The 20,383-nt window shown below is 39.6% G+C and overlaps 1 protein-coding gene across 1 annotated transcript; it reads left to right on the forward strand.

Annotated features, from left to right (window-relative positions):
* The first annotated feature begins 9,281 nt into the window (after positions 1 to 9,281).
* LOC131245417 (uncharacterized) lies at positions 9,282 to 14,527 on the forward strand. Its single transcript, XM_058244869.1, has 2 exons — positions 9,282 to 10,508; positions 13,891 to 14,527. The coding sequence occupies exons 1-2, from the start codon at positions 9,745 to 9,747 to the stop codon at positions 14,108 to 14,110; spliced, it is 984 nt and encodes a 327-aa protein (XP_058100852.1). The 5' UTR covers positions 9,282 to 9,744; the 3' UTR covers positions 14,111 to 14,527.
* The last annotated feature ends 5,856 nt before the right edge of the window (positions 14,528 to 20,383 follow it).

The raw sequence follows: 20,383 nt of genomic DNA on the forward strand, positions 1-20,383 counted from the left end.
TTCCTCTTCATTCCAGGTCCGTATGACCTTATCAACAGGTTGGACGGCAAATAAGCATTATGGTGGGCCCCATGTGGGACCCACAATGATGTATGTGTTTTACTGGACGGTGGAACCCACCATATATGTGTTTTATCAATACCATCCAGGCACTTGCTGGACGGCCAGTAGGCCCCACTTTTGGTGTCTGTGTTATATCCACACCGTCCATTTAATTGGTGGGCCATGTTTGTGGGCCCCACCATCATGCATGTGTTGCATTCTAATCATCCAACCATTTGGCAAGCTTGCTTGTAGACCCCACCATGATGCATGTGATGTATCCAAGCCATCCAGCCCCTTTGAAAGCTCATTTGATGGCATGAGCTAAAGAATGAGTCAGATCCATAGTTCAGTGGACCCCACCCTTGATGCATGTGTTGCATCCAAACTGTCCAACCATTTAGCAAGCTTGTCTTAACAGGGTTGAGACTAAAAATAAGTCAAATCTAAAATTCAAGTGGACCCCACCATTTAAAGTGGTGGTCAATGACGTCCACCGTTCAAAATTTCTAAGGGTCATAGTAGTTCCCTATTAAGCTGATATTTGTTTCTACTTCACCTATCGCTATTTTAATTTATGATCAGGTTGGACGGGAAACATATGTTATGGTGGGCCTTAGGACTTTAAATGGTAGAAATCATTATCACCACTTTTATTTGGTTGTGGCCCATTTGATGTACATATGGGGCCCAATTGGTGTGGCCCATCTGATATACATAAGGCCCATGTTATGAGGCCCATTCGATGTATTTGTGGCCTGTTGTTGAGGCCCACTTTAATATATATATGAGGCCCATTGTGATGTATTCAAAGGCCCAAGGGCTATGGCCCATTGTAAGGTACATAAGGCCCATTGATGTGGCCCACTTGATTTATATAAGGCCCATATGATGCGGCCCATTTGATGTATCTAAGGCCCATGGGTCGAGGCCCAACGGGATGTCCTTAGGGTCCATTGCAATATGTGATGCCTCCATGGTTTTTGTAATGGTATTTATGGCGGGTCGTGCCTTAAGAACAATGTTGGTTTGACGTCCACATTGTAAGTATAATGTTGGTTAAATGTCCGCATTACGACTCTCCCTAGGGCCCATTGATAGGTCCATACTTGTTACATGTAGGCCGTATAGGCCCATCTTCATTGTGAGAATAGTTTATCACTTTATAACATGCTTAGTATAATTTCATAATTCATGCCCATACGCATCATATGTATGCTTGATATGAGGAATGTTTGATCATAGCATAAGCTGTTGGGCTGAGACATTTACGGGACTCCTTATAAGATGGAGTTCCCCACATGATTGCGCGGTAAGCGCAGGATTGTTGCATGACTGACGGTGTGACTCATGTATTTCGCATTGTGTGTCATGATCACTGCATGTCCTAGCGACATCAGGACCGTGCTGATATGTGTACTTGATGAGGACTGGCACGCTTGCTTTGCATCTCGCATATGACATTTGGCTACATAGGCCTCGCATCGCATGGCCTTTGTATGGCCGATAACATTCATGCCTTGTATCATATAGCTTTGGTACAACTGATAGCATTCATGGACTTACCGCATATTTCTACATTACTCTGATATTGTACATTTGGCGATTACCTTGCGCACACACTTACACCACCCTCTAAGCTTTTATAAGCTTATACACGACCGTTGCGTGCAGGTGGCCTTAGATCGCAGCAGTGCTGAAGCAAGAGCGCACATCAAATCATTTTGGAGTTTTTGATCACCCTATATTTCCCTTTCCGCATTGTACTTAAAGTTTTTGATATAGTGGATATGTTGTGATGATGTTTCGTGACTTGGTTATGCTCCATTACAAACAAAAATTATACTGAAAATCCTCCTTATAGGATCCCAGGATCGGAATCGGGCATGTGAGTGTCGGGATTTGAGAATGGGGCACTACGAAGGCTGTCGGCACTGGATTCGGTGATTGAGAATTTCGTGAGCTCGTTTTCCGAGTTTGGGGCGTGACAGGGACACTGGTAGTATCTAGCACCAACTGCAATACTGTGTGTTGTTGGAAAAACTCTATTGGCTCCACCATGATGTATGTATTTTATCCACGCCGTCCATCCATTTTTACAGATCATTGTAGTCCATGAACACAAAATTGAGGAAGATCCAAATCTCAAGTGGACTACACCACAAGAAACATTGGCGATTAGAAGATTAAAAACTTATTGGGGGCTACGAAACTTTTGAATCAAGCTGATATTGTTTTTTCTCTTCATCCATGTCTCTGTGAAGTTATCACTTGGTTGGATGGAAAATAAACATTACATTGGTCTCTATGAAGTTTAAAATGGTATGTGTTCAATCACCACTTTTCCTATGGTGTGTTCCACTTGAGATATCGATCTATCTATTTTTTTATCATGCCCTGATGTAAGCGGGGAAATTGGATAAACAGTGTGGATAAAAAAACAACCATTATGGTTGGAGGTGGGCATCGAGTCAATTTGAACTGAGTTAGGGCTGACCCAACTCAATTCGGTTTTGAAATAGGCTTGACCCGAACTCGACCTGACTTGCTACCAAGTCCAGCATGCCTAACCCGATCCGAGTCCAGGTCTGGCCTGGACTAATCCAGATTGAGTATGACCCAATCACAAGTACCAATTCAGGTCAAGTTGGACCGAGTTGGGTCGGGTGCAGTGGGTATCCACGAGCTGAAATCACAACTCAAAATCGAGATTTACTTGCTAGAATTGCAGCATCTCCATAGCTACACGACATCTCAGATCTGAAACGCCATATCTAAGTTTATATATATATATATATATATATATATATATATAGAGAGAGAGAGAGAGTCGAGTTTCGGATCAAGTCGAGTGAGTACCGAGTTGGATTTCGGGTCAAGTCGAATCGAGTTACTATGTGACTCGAACTCAACTCGTTTTGAGTTCGGATTGGACGAAGTTAGCTCGATTAGGATTGACTCACCCACTTCGTTCGTATCGAGTCGGATGAGTCAAATTTACCGAGTCATCGCTTGCCTAGCCCTGATCATGTTGTAGCAAAGGTTTTTTTATTTTTAGTAGCACACAATACCAACATTGGTGTTGTATACTATGCCACGTGATCCGAGTGTAAAAGAAAGAACCCGATAACTCTGAATCCCCCTATATGAGTGGGACCCATCTAATTGTATACATTGAATATCTATGCCATCTATCAATTTTGCGAGCTCATTTTATAGAGGAGACCAAAAAGTGAAGCCTATCCAAATCTCAAGTTGACCACTCTACAAGAAACCATAGTCATTGATTATTAAAACCTTTTTGTGGGCCATAAATGGTTTTGGATCAAGCTGATATTTGTGTTTTTTCCTTCGTCTGAGCTGTGTGACCTTATTAACAATAGATTGGATGACAAATAAACATTACAATGGGCAATGAAGTTTTCAATGGTCGGCATTCAATGACCATTGTTTCCTATGGTGTGGTCCACCTGAGAGTTGTATCTGCTTCATTTTTTATACAATTCTCTAAAATAATATGAGAAAACCTATGGATGGGTAGATATACAACACATAGATCAAGGTGGACCCACGGTGAGGATCCTACGGACATCACTCATCCTGGGTTGCAACTAATATTCCTTGCTAATCAGGCAAATTTAGTAAATATTTTTTATAATCTTATAAAATTGTTGTGACATGACGTGACCTAATTAAATTTTAAAAGAAAGAAATTGGAGGCGAATTAGCTACCGACAGGAGGTTGAGTAGCTAGACTAAAGTGATGTCATCAAATTATGTGGGGCCCACCATGATGTATGTGTTGTGTCCACATTGTCCATCCATTTGGAGAGATCATTTTAGGGCATGATCAAAAGAATGAGGCAGATCCAAAGCCAGAGTGGACCCCACCACATAAAACAGTCTGGAAAGTGATGTCCACAGTTGAAGCCTTCCTAAGGTCCATCGTAATTTTTATTTGAGATCCAACCTATTCATAAGTCAACATAGACATTAAAGAAGGGAAAACACAAATATTAGCTTGATCGAAAACTTTCGTGACCCTTAGAAGTTTTTAATGGTGGGCGTGACTCTCTCCACTGTTTTCTGTGATGGGGTCCACTCAAGTTTTGGATCTGATTCATTCTTTGGCTCATGCCCTAAAATGATCTCTCCAAATGGATGGACGGTGTGGATACAAAATATACATCATGGTGGGACCCACATAACTAGGTGACGTAACTTTAGTAGCGAGTCTCGCTACTCAACCTGTGCACTGAATCCCTAGATGGAAGGAAGCAGATTGCATAGTGAGTAGGGTTGTTCACGAGTCGAGCTAGCTCGAATAACTCGCTCGACTCGACTCGAGTCAGCTCGGATTGACTCGACTTGAATGGTTGACTCGGGTCGAGTCAAGCTTATGTTTTGTAGCTCGAGTTGAGTTCAAGCCAAGTTCGACCATGGGGCATTTCAACTCGACTCGAAGCTCAAACTCGAGCTCGACTCGACTCGATTATTAATAGTATTATATTATATTATATTATACACACACACACACACACACACACATATATATGAGTTACAAGTTTTAACTTTAAAAAGAGAGAGAGAGAGAGAGAGAGAGAGAGAGAGAGAGAGAGAGGAACCCTAGCTACTCTACCCGACTGCACGCAACGCACCCCCTTTCCCTTTCTTCTCTTTCTCTACCCGCTGCCAACCACACGCCAGCCCGGACCACCACCACCCACCACCAGTCTTCTCCACTCTACAACAAGACCAGCACGCAGCACGCAGCACGCTACCCGCATGCACCCCCTTTCCCTTTCTTCTCTTTCTCTACCCACCGCAAACCCGCCCAGTGCCCGACCAGCAGCAATCCATCGGACCACCACCAGTGGCGCACAACCAGCACGCTGCTTGCCTACCACGACCTGCCCGCTGCCTGCCCGATCGCTCTCGCCGAGCGAAGAAGACCATTAATTTTCGTTAATCCCGACTTGGTTAGCACGTAGCACAAGCATTAATCCTCAATTCGACTATCCATATTCAAGATGTAGCCAATGGATGTACTTTTGGGCCCAATTGATGGAAAGATCTCAAGCACAAATAAATGCCCAATCTAACCCAGGACATCTTACTGGCCCCACTTGTTGTAAGATCACAAATAAATGCCCAATCTGAATGTCCATTGTTGATTTTTTTTACTTAATCAAATCCACGGTCATGATTTCATAATTAGGATTGTGAAACTTATACAATGTTTTTCTTAAATATGAATTGAGGTACCATCAATAATGTTTTTCTCAGATCTAAATGAGGTAATGATATCATTGATATTTTACAAACTTAATTCTATGGAAAGATCAGTAATGATATCATTGATATTTTACTGACGGAATCTATGAAAAGATCATTAGCACAAACAACTAACGTAACTGTCCTCTTTAAGAAGTGGATACTAGATAGTTTATTGGCTTCTTTGATGAAAAGATCAAAAGCCCAAATGGTTAACATATGAAAAAGCTTGAGCTCAACTCGAGGTAAACTCGACTTGACTCGACAGCTTTTGCAAACAAGCCAAGCTTCAATGTTGAGCTCGAACTCGAGTACATCATGGACAAGCCGAGTAAGCTTGGCCCACCTTGACTCGACTCGCCTCGATGCCCACCCCTAGTAGTGAGTAACTCACCATGTTAGCATAGAGAGTAAACTCCGTGGGGTCTACCATGACTTATGTATTTTATCCGCTCCATCCATCAATTTTACCATATAATTTTAGGGTTCGGGACAAAAAAATTGAAGCATGTACAATGTTCAAATGGACCACACCATAGGAAATAGTTGAATTGAACGTCTACCGTTGAAAATTTCTTGGGGGCTACAAAAGTTTTGGATCAAGCTTATATTTGTGTTTTCTCTTCATCCATGTCTGTATGATCTTATGAACAGGTTGGATGACAAATAAACATCACTGTGGGGCCTAGCAAGGTTTCAAAGGTGGAAATCGTTATCCCCACTGTTTACTAGGGTGATCCACTTGATATTTGGATATACTTCAATTTTGGGCTCAACCCCTTGAATTAGATGGAAAAACGGATGGACGGGCCTCGATCGACCACATACATACAAGGTGGGCAGTTTACGCAGTACGGTAATAGCAAGAGCGTACTGTTCTCGGTATGCAATCCGATTTCCGAATGAAACCGTCTAACGGCGTTAGCCTTTACCTGAAATGTAAATTTTTTTTAAATATATTTAAATAAACAGGTGATGTGGCACTCACAGTGACGTGGACCAATAATAATATTGGAATCAGTTGCTCCCTGTTTCCAGGATACAGAGGATCCGCACTCAGAGAGATGGTACTATTACATTTAACTTGCTCAGATGCTGGGGAAAGTCTCCCCTCACTAGATCCAGTCATTCAACGTATCCAATAAAGAAAGGATGAAATTATTGTTTCGTGCGTGCCGGAAGAATCTTACTTTTCAGTATATGTCACACGTCTAACGTGGACAAAAACATATTTCTCATTGACGGGCACGTCATTATCAGACGGGCCACGCACAACGCCTGTTATATGCAATCCGCATTCATGTGCGCCTGCCTGAGGACTTGGTGTAGACGAGATCCAAACCGTCCATTAGCCGCACAAAGCTGGGGTTTAGACACCAGGAGACTTGACTTGATGCGGATGAGATCCACCCCGTCCATTAGCTTCACCACCTAGGTTTGGACACCAAGGAACAGTTGATATCAAAATTCCCACCGCTAAAATTGTCCAGATAAGTGTAAGGCCTGAAGTGGTGTGTATAAGTCATCCAATCCACTCACCAAAGGATTCTTCCAAAATCAGGGCGTTCAAAGACTTATGTGGATCAATTATGTAAATTCGTATATCTTGGGTACGATTTTACACCCTTCTCCATGGTTGGTCTGGTTTTTAGGTTTGTTTGATTTCCTAATTACATTTTAATATTTTATTTTTATTTTTATTTTTACACACGCACACACACCCAACATACTCACACCTTAGTAGGATTTCACCACCTATGATACTCGAACCTTTGACCGGATGTTGAAACTCATAAGAATCTACCACCGGAGAAGAGTAAGGATCCAGTTGCATGGTAATTAATTGCATGGTAATTAACTGCATATGTTCGTCACTAAACTCTTGTCTAGTTGAAAGAGGAATCATTGCTTAAAATAAATAAATAAATAACCATGCTAATCCATTAACAAGCACATGTCATGACCATGCTTACCTGTTTCATAAGCTTATTTTAGCTTTTAAGCCCAAAAATGAAAAAATTCACAGCCACAGCCACAGCATATGAAGAAACAGGACACTGATATTTGTTTGTCATTCAACCTATTTATAAGATCATATAAACAGGTAAATCTAAAACTTTCTTAACCCCAAGAAGCTATCAGAGCTAGGCGTTCGATTCCGACTGTTTACCGGGTGACGTGGAATTGAGCTCGGGATCTACTTAATTTTGGGATGATGCCGTAAAAAGAACGGATGATTAGGCATGGATATAATAAATACATTGCGTTAAAATACAAGAATTGTCCACGTCAGCTAAGATAATAATGACTGCTTTACAAATACATTGTAATCTAAAACTTAACAAATGCCAGTGAAATATGGCAGCACACCAATGGACCGGGTAGGTCCGATGAACATTCCCCCACATCATTCTCCCCCGGGTCGTACTCGGTTAGGTGGAGGGACGCCATCCGTCTAACTATCGCCTGGTCAAGCTATCACAGTCCATCTGGGAAACCATTCTTTCGGGAGTATGACTATCATTTAAGAACCGATATATATCAATGCAAACCGTCAAAAGTGTCGGAGCCACTTTAGATGGGGTAAGATTTGGACGGTTTAGAACGAGCCACGAAGCTTCGTTTAGTTCGTAGAAAAAAAACGTTGATTGTCCCATAATACGATTAACCATACGCGCGCGCACAGCAACTGAATTAGTCACATACATATCTTGCAGATTAAACCATTCATACCCGGTGATGCGTGAACATTAACTGTACGGCGAAAATGAAAAATAATCCATGGCCCCAATTCAATAAGAGACGTCCATTAATCTAATCAATCAGATTTTGGGAATACAATCCATATAAAGTGACGCCCACGTTGGAAGGTTTGGATTTAGCTACATCTATGCCATGTTTACTATGAATGACTGCGGGAGTGTGGCTTTCTTGTACTCCGGCACATTAAATTAAATCCTCTAATTTCATTGGACGCGGATTAGGTGGTGTTGCCCACACCACCCCCACCGGTAGTGTGTTGATGTGTTGGGCGCCGTGAGGCCCAACTTTGATATATGTCTTTTATATCCACGCCGTCCATCTACTTTTCCATATCATTGTAGGAGATGAATTTTTTTTTTTTTTTAGCTGAAGTAGATTTGAAGCGCAAGTGGACCACACCACAGGAAATAAGGGGATAATGACACCCACCGTTGAAACCTTTCTAAGGCCCACCTTAATGTTTATTTGTCATCCAACCTGCAGATAAGGTCACTCAGACCTGGATTAAGGGATAACACAAATATCATCCTGATTTTAAAATTAAAAATTAAAAATTTTAAAAAAAAAAATGGCCCCCAAGAAGTTTTTAATGGTAGGCGTTCAGTCATCACTGATTCCTGTAATGTGGCCCACTTGAGACTAGGATCGGCTTTATTTTTGACTTAGTACAATAAAATGAGTTGGAAAAACGGATGGACGGAATTGATATAAAACAAATACATCAAGTTGGGCCCCACAGCGCCCAATGCATCGACACACCACCTGATCCGCGTCCAATTACAGTCTGCCAACATGGACCGGTTCAATGGTTTGGACTGGAATTGACATTTCAGTACACAGAAAAGGAAATCGACACTCTCCAAGTTGCATAAGGACACATGGACTATCCAGTAACGCAGCCCACGTTCATGGCCCACCATCGGACTGACGGGACTTTTCAAACCTTCCCAACCACACGCTATACAACAGAAAATAGGCCCATTCGACAATCTGAACCATCCATTTAGTGGTTTCACTATGGATATCTTATCCTAAAGAATCCCTTTGATCAAACAATGCAAACCATCCGATCCATTGCTTGGAAAACGGACGGACGTGAGTGGAGGTCAACTTTCGGGTGTAGAAGTCTTGAAAGAATCATCACTTCGAGCAAAATCCCAAAAACGCCCGCAGTTTTCAAGAAGGAGACGGGCAGCTCTATTATTTTATGTTTTATCTTTATCTTTTCTTTTTTTCATTTATTTAATGGCAATTTACGACTAGTAAGTAATCCGACGCTGTATTTTGAAGAAGAAATTCTAGCGATTACAGAGCATCTGATGCAGAAACGTCATGAAGAAGGCCGGAAGTGATGTTTTCAATCTGAGCCGTTTATTTTGAAAGGACACTGGATTGAAGGAACTCTAAAGATTTAGGGTTTTCTCTGTGAATGGATTGGAATTCATGACGGATTTTAGGGTTTAAGATCTGAATTTGAATGTGAATTTTTCGGGACTTGTACGGTTTTGTTTCTCTGGTTTGTGGTTGTCAAAGATCGGTCCTTTCACTCTGTAGGAAACGAGACAGTGAGATCGATTTCACAAAAGAAAGGAAGAACTGAGGTGCAGGGAGTGCAAATTTAGGGGTTTTTGTCTTTTTAGAATGCGGTGAGATAAAAGCCAAGGAATGGATCATCAGATACAAGATCGGCAAGAAATCCGTCACAGTTCGACGAATCCAGGTGCATCAGGCACCGTAACAGGTCAGCAAGAAATCAGTCACAATTCGACGAATCCAGGTGCATCAGACACCGTAACAGGTCGGCAAGAAATTAGTCACAATTCGACGAATCCAGGTGCATCAGACACCGTAACTGGTCGGCAAGAAATCAGTTACAATTCGACGAATCCAGGTGCATCAGACACCGTAAAAGGTCAGCAAGAAATCGGTCACAATTCGACGAATCCAGGTGTATCAGACACTGTAACAGGTCGGCAAGAAATCAGTCACAATTTGACGAATCCAGGTGTATCAGACACTGTAACAGGTCGGCAAGAAATCAGTCACAATTTGACGAATCCAGGTGCATCCCACACCGCAACAGGTGCTGATTTGTCGGATCCGGTCGCATCGGAGAATGTAATTGAGGTGAGATCTGCAGCTAAGTTTGATGTGTTGGAGGTGAGTAAGGTAACAGCAGGGCAAGAGCTGAAAGCGAATGTTTCTGAACAGAAGAGAGACACTTGTATTGCCATTGATGTCAGATGTGGTAGTGGAGGATTGGATAGTGGGAATTGGGATGGGGAGAAGGTCTGTCGGATTTGTCATTTGAGTTCTGATCGCCGATCGGACGGTTCAGATTTGATTCAGCTTGGTTGTGGATGTAAAGATGAACTCGGCATCTCCCATCGGCACTGTGCTGAGACCTGGTTTAAGCTGAAAGGCAACAGGTATTTCTCTTCTTCATTGCCATGGATTTTATTTTTTTGAAACTCGTTGCATTACACCTTCTTTCGAGATTGAATTGCTCATTACTGCCTATATCTGATCGACTCGAAAGGAAAAATGATGCAGTCTATATGGATTTCAGTTACACTTCATGCAGTAGTTTAGTTTGTATTTGAAATCAAGGGAAAACACTGCAATTGATAAAAGAGGGGAAAAACCTTCTACACGAAGTGTCCATCTTGATCCCTATGTCCTAAGCTGTTTCAATTATTGCTTTTTTTTATTCAAGTTATACAGCTCTTCTTTTTTCTTTATACAATCCCATTTAAAACAAGAAACTGAATTGATGCCTAGCTACTTATAAAGGTCCAAAGCACACAGTCCATCTTTTAAATTGTTGAAGCCTCAACAGAATCGATGGCCAAAAATGCCTCTGTTTTGGGGGGACATGAGCAACCAGAGCCTTTTGTGCTGGTAATCTAATGGGAGGGGAATGATATGCTGTGGACCTCTAGACCACAACTATGTAGCAGGAGACCTCCCTTAATATAACTCAAATCATCCAAATAGATGGATCTGAATTACACGGAAAGTAGGATCTGAATTGGCTGATTGGCAGATATCTAATTGACAGTAAAAAAAATGCACGGTAGTAAAAGGTCCAACTTCAAGTTGTCAGGACTCTCTTATCAATCTGATTGTGGGGATATGCACCAATATTCAGTGGGTCACATTATTCCAGCAGTTCAGATTTGAAGTAAATGCCACACATACAGTAGGAGAGCTGCCCCACACCATAGTTGTGGTATAATGCCTATGCTTGTTTGCTTGGCCTATAGGTATGTTCTTTTGTGCACGCTCTCAATTTTATGAGCACATGATATTGCTGTTCTACAATAGGTTCTGATCTGAACTTTTATTCACTTTGTTGAATCATGCTGTGAGTGCAAAAAATTGTGGGTCGGTTAGAAGCCAGATGCTTCCTTTTGGGAATATGACCTTCTGACTATTTGAAATGAGTGACATGTATATTGGAAATATTTCAAGTTTCAACCTTCTCAATTTCTCTGTTGATTTTCTTTTTAAATATATGCGCATGCTAACTTTCCGTAATAGCAGAGAGAATGTTAAAACAAAACCTGTTCTGATATATTTTTCAATATAATTCTGTAAAGTAATCAATAGAATAATCATTTATATCACTAAAATCAGAAAAGAAAAATTGCAAAGTTTTTCCTCCATGCCAAATTCTCAAGTAGTACTTTGGACAGTAACCATGCTCTGTGCCTCTCATGAATCCATTAATTTGACATGGATTCATCCATCAACTAACTACCAAACATTTGTAAAATCCTAGAAAAAGCAATTGTATTGGAAACTCTATTTCAATGACAGTTTAGAAAAACTCGACTCAAACTTGGCTGAGGGGGTCTCCACTCATGGCTTATTGGTAAACACTGTGTTTCCACTTTGAGGTCATGGGTTCAAGAACCTATGTGTGTGGGGGTGTAAGAGTGTGTTTGTTCTCACCTTTCAAAAAAAAAAAAAACTTGGCTGAGTTGACTCAAGATGATCAGATTTCATCAAGATGAGGAAAAAAAAAATCAATTTAGTCACAACACGGTCAAGACTCGAAGAAAACTTCCCTCAACAAAACTTGATGGTTGTAAAAAATCTATAATATTTATATGTTTATTAGATCTTAAATACTAAATATGACCTCAAACTTGGAAGAAACTCAGCCAAGTGACTCGACACGACAGACCTAAAAGTGAATTCGAGTTTCTAAACCATGGTTACAACTGAAAATTGTTTGTGCAGACAATCTGGCTGTTACTAACTTGATGTGAGCTCCAAGGGAACATAGAAATCAGAAAAGAATCATTATGGAGAGTGATGGACCAATCAATACTTGAGCAAACAAATAACTAAAACGTAGGTAGTTGGGCTGTGATACTATGTTAATAGATCATGCACTAAAACAGCATTTGAAACTGGGAATTCATTACCCTAAAGAATGCCGAACGGATGGGCTTGAGATATGACATAACTTAGTTTATCATGGCCAGAAGAGCATTTTGGTAAATGATAAGAAGCACAATACAATTAACTCTTCTCAATGCAAAATGAAGTTACCAGAAAGGATGAGCCCTGCAAATTATTGCAGTTTCCACCTTCTAGCCACTGTCCTATCCATGTTCATCAAGTCAGTTAAATAACTTTTGCCCCCTCGGTATACTCTGCTATTAGCATCTTCCAATTTATTCCATCAGATGCTGTAGATGAGTCGCAAGTTCACCACCACCACCACCACCACCGGTCCACCACCGCCATCAACATATTTCATGATTATTCATAGAAGGAAACTGTGATACCTGATGCTAAGACCTGGAAGTTGGACCTTTAGGGAGAGATCTCTGCTCTCTCCAATTTTATGCCAATTTGTTGAAATGGGCATAATTTTTTTCTGAGTTTGTGTCATATCAATGTTAAAACTGCATCCAAACCTGGGTTGCTAGCCTCTTTTTTTTTTTTTTTTTTTTCCAGTATTTGCAGTTTTCTTTTTCCCATATAAGTGTCTTATTTCCTTCAGAAACTTCACTAATAGACATTTTCTTCATTAATGAGAATTAGTGGTATCCTCCAAGTTGACATTTGGACGTATTAAAGCTTGTTCTCACTATGCTGCTGCAATGCTAATCAAAATTTAGAGAGGGCATTCCTTTTATTTACCTGTGTTAGTTGGTTTTGAATTTGGCATACAGACATGGCATTTTTATCATGAGACACTGCCAACCATGAGTTGAACGATCTTGGGATATTCTTGAAATAAAAGTAAAAAATGGTATTTGATCATTTATAAATGCAACTCGTCGTGATCTAAAAGAACTAGTTTATTTCACTCAACTATGTATGTAGGCATATAATGTTCCATGGTTACACTGATGTAAATATAGAGTGGTCTTCTTCTTCTTCTTTTTTCTTTTTTTTGACAGATGATATTTATTAGGCGAAAGCCAAAAAGAAAGCAAAAGAAGAACAAGAACAAGCAGATAGAAAATAGAAAACAAGGGGAAAAAAAACCTAGAAAAAGCTAAGAAACTAAGAATAGAATACAACTACAACCAGCCCCATGGCTAGGAAGACCCATCTGATTAGAGAGGTCCATTAATAACCACATAATTAAAATCTGCTCTTAGAGATCTGAGTGCTTACATTATATCCATTGGAGACCCTCCTTTGGAGAGAACAGAAATTTTAAAGTATCCCACCCACCACTCTGCTCTGAATATCAGCACTTCCTTTTTAGGTTGCAAGCATATCCAAAATGCATGGTAAATGACCACCACATGAGTGATAGCTTTTCCTTTTATGACAATGCAGGAGTTGTGAAATTTGTGGTGAGGCTGCAAAAAATGTCACCGGGGTAGGAGACAACCGATTCATGGAGGAGTGGAATGAGAGGAGGAGGTTGCGTATTGGTACTAGTAGTTCCTCAGAGAGGGGGAGATGCTGGCGTGTGCAGCCATTCTGTAATTTCTTGATGGCATGCCTGGTCATAGCCTTCATACTTCCATGGTTTTTCCGTGTAAATATGTTTTGATGGAATGATGATGAGACGCATCTTTGAGGAGCATCCTATCAGGTACAACACACCCATGCGAGGGACACTGGTGTATATGGTGTGATATTAAGCCCACCACATGTTGCAGTTAGGCGTCTGGTCTTGTAGACTTGGTTTGTGCAACATAAGTCCCATGCAAAGTAAAGCGGGGGAAGCTAGGCCACATAAAACAATGTGGGGCCATGGACCACTTTGATTACACCTCCATCATGTTAGAATTGCTTTAGGATATGTTTGTGATTTTTGGGTTGTGAGAAATGGCTCTTTAATCTCTTTATTTGGGGTCTATTGGAAAATGAGTACCCATTTGTACATATAAATTCAGTAGCAGGTTTGAAACTTTGAACAATCTGTTCTACATATGTATGATTTAAATGAAATTGTGCTTTTGGGTTTGTTCTCTCAATCCGGATGTTTTATGTCTTTTGGTTCCGGTTTGAACCGTTGTTATTGGCTTTTTCATGGCCTAGTAATCTTAGCTTTGAATCATCTTTCCCATCTTATCCAAAGTAGTTTTGCAGTAACCCTTTCACTAAATGAGAAATGGGTCGGGTATTGCTGCCTTTTCCCCTCCCTTGACACGAGATTTTATAAAATATGAACTGAGAAGGTGCATTCCATGAAGTTACTTGCAGTTGACAAAACTGTCCAAAGAGAAGAGTTGGACAAGTAGATGGATCAATCTTCAATATGGAGTGTGGCTCCCTACTCATGGCTCAGTGGTAGAGTCACAAGAGTTTCAACACTGATGTCATGGGTTTAAGTACCCATTGAGTTTGTTCGTCTGGTGGGAACCACCACCCATGGCCCATCATGCAAAGAATTTCTCTGGTCACATGATCTTAACCATCAGAAGAATGGGAGCTTACAAAGGAGGGCCAAACATTTTTTTTTTCCATTGTTATAATTGCCAATTTGCCAGCCACCAATTGGACTCCTATTTTCAAGCAAACTGCCGTTTGAGCAATTGGTAATCGCCCATGTGCAAGGGTGGGAATGGGTTTGGTTTGGTTCAAGTCAAGGTCAGCCCAAGACCAACCCATATTGGGAACAGGCCCATAATTCTAGCTCAAATCAGAACCTCAACCCATTATCCTGTGGCTTTACCCAACCTGCTTAAAAGTTCTTCAAACCCAAGATCAACCCTGAGGCAACCTATTTAGCTCATTAGCTGTGATCGCAGCAAGCTAGAATGACCAGACCCAACACTGGACTTATGTTTAAGAATGGAATATGGAGCTAAAGATATGCCTAGCTGAGACCACTTATAGTGCCTGCATGCATGTATTTTCTATGCTCATCTTCTATTATTTGTTTCACTTATGAGTAATATGTCCAGCACACTGATGAGCGGGTCGGGAAAGTTCAACCCAAGCCTAAAAACCATCTCTACTTAAACCTCAGGCGGGTCAGAAGCAATTCAAGCTGCGAATTAGGTCACTCAAACCGATTCGCAATTCAAGATGAAGTAAATAATGAATCGCGTGCCTGCCTTACTCGGTCCCGCTTTTCAAGGTGCCCTCCATCCAACGCGCACGTCTCCTAAGACGTCTTCAGCTTGGGGACTTTTGTCAGGCCCAGTCACTGGCGTTCATGAGGTACCGACAAGGCATTATTTCATCGAGGAAATTATTCATGTTTTGGTAAATGATTAAGAATGTTTGCTAATTCAAATACTCGTGTACAGCTGTAAATCATTCACATGTGAGCACATGTGCAAGTAAGAAAGACGTGTGAAATTTGAACCTTCCATGAGGTTGGACAATTTAACTACTGACGTGGAACTTGGACAAGGTAAACGGATGGTTAATTTTTTCTAGCTATTCATACGTTTTGATATGATTTTCTGACTTGTGAAATGAGCTGATTTTTTTATTTGCCAGAAGATCGAAACAATGCAGCTCACTTGACGGAAAAGATCAAGTCTCACAAGTGTGACATTATGACACGTGTGCCCACATATGAATCTACCTGGCTTCCACACGTGTATTTAAGCTCTGTATTGAAGTTGGTCCTTACTCATGCCTCAGTGGGAGACTTAAAGAGTTTCATCATGAGATTATGGGTTCCGTTGCGTATGTGCGGGGGTGTGAGTGGGTGCGGAGGAACCCTGCAGTGAAGCGCATTTACAGGAGGCCGGTTACTCTACCATTGTTCTGCGGGTAAAGTAATTGGGCGCGGTGGATCCGGATCCACCCACGTGGATCGAATCCCTGACCGTGGTCCCCACTGTAATGTATGTGTGTTATATCCACACCGTCCATCTGTTTTGAAAATTCATTCTAGGGCATGATCCCAAAACTGAAGTAGATCCAAATATCAGGTGGACCATAATATAGGAAACAGTGGTAATTGACTATTAAAAACTTCTCTTTGGCCATGGAAGTTTTTAATCAAGCTGATATTTGTGTGATCTTTTCATCCGAATCTTTGTGACCTTATCAACAGGTTGGATGGAAAATAAACATTCCGGTGGACCTATGAAGTTTTTAACAGTGGAGATTCAATTGCTAATATTTCTGATAGTATGGTCTACCTAAGATTTGGATCTACATCATTTTTTGTATCATGTCTTAAAATGAGCTTTAAAAATGGATGTGTGTTGAGACTCAAATATTACATAATTTTTTCTATTTATATCTTGGTTTTATGAATATAAATCATCTTAATATTCTATTTTACTCATGTATGTGTTGCAAGGTGAATTTAAGAGCTTGGATTGAAAAATGATGTTAAGAAGTAAGAATTTGATGCTCAAAAATTACTAAGGCAAGGGATGGATCTTAGGAGATCAAGATTGAAGAATTCACATGCTAAAGATCCAAGAAAACCAAGCGAGGAATGAAGAGAATTGAAGATTTGAAGTGCAGAATCCTGAAATCGTCCTAAAAAAGTGTATTCTGAAGCTGTGAAGTTTATTTTGAAAAACTGCGCAGCAGGAAGTCTGTTTTAAACGAACTATGCAGCGAGAAGTCTATTTTGAAAAAATACGTATATTTGAGGCGTTTTCTAGGGTTTTCAACTTTGTACGAAAATTGGAGTTCCCTACTTATAAACAGGGCCTCCTAGGGCATTCTTAAACATCATTAGAAGCATTCAACAGCAATATTTAGGGTTTTTTTTTAAAAAGTTTTTAGTTTTATTAAAGCTTTATAAGTTATTTCTTTCCTTTTAGATCTTTTCTATTTGTAATTTTTCTTCTTTCTTTCTTATTGCTTTTTATTTCTGCAATTTAATTATGTTTTTCTAAGTTCCCTCTAGCCCAAGCTAGAAGGGAAACACATGGGTTTAATATTTCTTTAAGTTATGATGATTGATTGTTTTAATGATGAGAAGAATGGTGTATGCATGTTATCTATTATTTAGGTTTTGTTTTTTATCCTTTTGTAAGATCCATATGTTTCCATCATATGAGATCCACATTGATGGATAGGCTTACCCTAGATTAATCAGATTTTCTAGATAGGAGATGTTCTCAACCTGTTATATTTTTTTGATATTCATTATGGTATAGATATTGAATACTTAAAATCACTGGCGCTTGAGAATATATGTCAATGGTGCAAATCCATTATTTTCTAATCTTTTATATCATTTATTAAAATATTTAAAGTGTTTTATTTTTCGATTAGGCTGACCATAGTGCTCAGATCCTAGTTGTGTTATCCAAGTCATCATGATTTTGGAACATTAACCTATGTGTGGAGTAGAAACGTAGTGACCGATCACCTTTCTAGATTGATGTTAGATGATTCCACTGAGGAGATACATATCCAGGACACTTTCCCTGATGAACAATTATTTGCGATCTCTAAATTGCCTTGGTATGCGGATATAGTGAACTATCTTGTAACGGAAAAAATGTCATATCATTGGAAGTCACAAGATAGGAAGCGTTTTGAAACCGAGGTTAGGAACTTCTTCTGGGATGATCCGTATTTATATAAATATGGGACTGATCAAATTTTTAGGCGTTGTGTCCCAGATGATGAAGTTCGAAGTGTTATTTCTTTTTGTCACATGGAAGCATGTGGTGGCCATTTTTCTACTAAGAAAACCACTGCAAAAATCCTGCAATGTGGTTTTTACTGGCCCACCATGTTTAAAGACACCCATGCTTTCTGTGTTGCTTGTGATAGATGTCAAAGGTTGGGAAGAGTGTCCCGGCGCAACATGATGCCTTTATCCCCAATTTTACCATTGGAGATTTTTGATTGTTGGGGTATTGATTTTATGGGTCCATTTCCATCTTTTTTGGATTTCTTTATATATTGGTTGGTGTGGACTATGTTTCAAAGTGGATTGAGGCAGTTCCAAGTAGGACTAATGACAACAAAGTGGTCATACGATTCCTCAAGAAAAATATTTTTGCTAGATTTGGAACTCCAAAGGCCATCATTAGTGATGGCGGGTCTCACTTTTGCAATAGAACATTTGAGGCTTTGATGAAGAAATATGGCATCAAGCATAAAGTGAGCACCCCATACCACCCACAAACGAGTGGGCAAGCTGAGATTTCTAATCGGAAAATCAAACACATTTTAGAGAAAACTATAAGGCCAGATAGGAAGGATTGGTCCCTCAGACTATCCGACGCTTTATGGGCTTATAGGACTACTTATAAGACCCCGATTGAAATGTCTCCATACAGATTGGTGTATGAGAAGGCTTGTCATTCGCCTTTGGAATTCGAACATAGAGCCTATTGGGCAATAAAGAAATTAAACTTTGACATGGATCAAGCAAGTGGACAAAGAAAATTAGAGTTGAATGAATTAGAGGAGTTGAGGAGAGACTCCTATGAAAATTTTAAAATCTACAAAGAGAGGACCAAAGCTTTTCATGACAAAAATATCCTTAGGAAGAATTTTGAACCTCAGCAAAAGGTCCTATTATACAATTCCGTCTCCAGTTCTTTCTGGAAAAGTTAAGATCAAGATGGACAGGCCCCTTCATTATGACGAATGTTTATACTCATGGGGCTATTGAAATTGAGAATCCACGTAATGGTAATGTGTACAAGGTTAATGGTCAGAGATTGAAGCCTTATATGGAAAACTTTCATTTGGGAGAGGAGTCCGTCCCTCTTCATGAGCCAGAATATTCAGAATGATGCTCCTTGTCTAACGGAGCATTTGTGTAGGATTTGTATCATATTCAATTTTTTTAGTGTCACATAGCAGTTGAGTTTTTCATGGCAGGTACTATCCACCCTTTCTTTTATTTTTATTGTTCTCTACATTACATTATCATTACATTGGGGACAATGTAGATTTCAGGTTGGGGGGTGTGGATAGTCATCTATGTGAAAGTTTTTTTTTTTTTTTTTGAAGGGGGGGATTATTTTATTATTATTTTTAGGTTTCAGTTAGGTTTAAGTTTATTTTTTTTTAGGTTTATGAAAAAAAAAATAAAAATAAAAATTTCAACATTTTCAAAATAATATTTTTTATATACAAGAATGTGAACATGATATTTTGCGAATTCCAAAGGCAAATTTAATACCTAGTCTAGGTTGATAGTAGTCAGAAATCTGACAACTGAAAATTATAAACTTGAGTTCAATTATCTAATCACTAGTTTAAAGTGAGTTGTAATTTGATGTACCGAATTCACAATACACCCTAGCTAACTAAGTGAGGAATATGATATGTGACCTAAAATAACAACTTTTGATTCAAACAAGGTTGAATGAACTAGTACCATTGATATATGTTTAAAAGAGAGAATATTAAAGAAAAAAGAAGAGTGATAGAAAAAAAAAATTTTTATCATAGAGCATGAATGCAATGACCATAACAATCGTGTCAGTAATCCGGAGTAAGAATACCTAAGTATCCATTACTGTTACCATTACAAGTACGATACCTTAGGTTATGAAGCAAACCCGATGGGAATCTTCATTTAAGGGTGGTCTATAATAATGAGGATATGATGATAAAAGAAGAAATGTCATAAAAAAATGAGATAACTAGAGATTTCATATTCTTGGAATGATTGAAAGGAGTTAGGATAGGGAACATGCATATTTCTTAAAGTTAGACTAGTGTCACGTCGCACCTAAGGATATTGGGTTATAACTATTCTAAATTTTGATTAGGTCTTTGAACTCAAGGATGTAATGGATTAGAAAATTGAGATTCTAACTAACTTCAGACTTAGGTTAAGTATTGTTTTATTTTGGAATTCATATGATGAATGGAGGCATAATTGTATAAATTTCTGAGTGCTGAAGTATTTTTCATGTTTTCA

This window comes from Magnolia sinica, chromosome 5 (assembly GCF_029962835.1).
Source record: "Magnolia sinica isolate HGM2019 chromosome 5, MsV1, whole genome shotgun sequence".
Classification (NCBI taxonomy): Eukaryota; Viridiplantae; Streptophyta; class Magnoliopsida; order Magnoliales; family Magnoliaceae; genus Magnolia; species Magnolia sinica.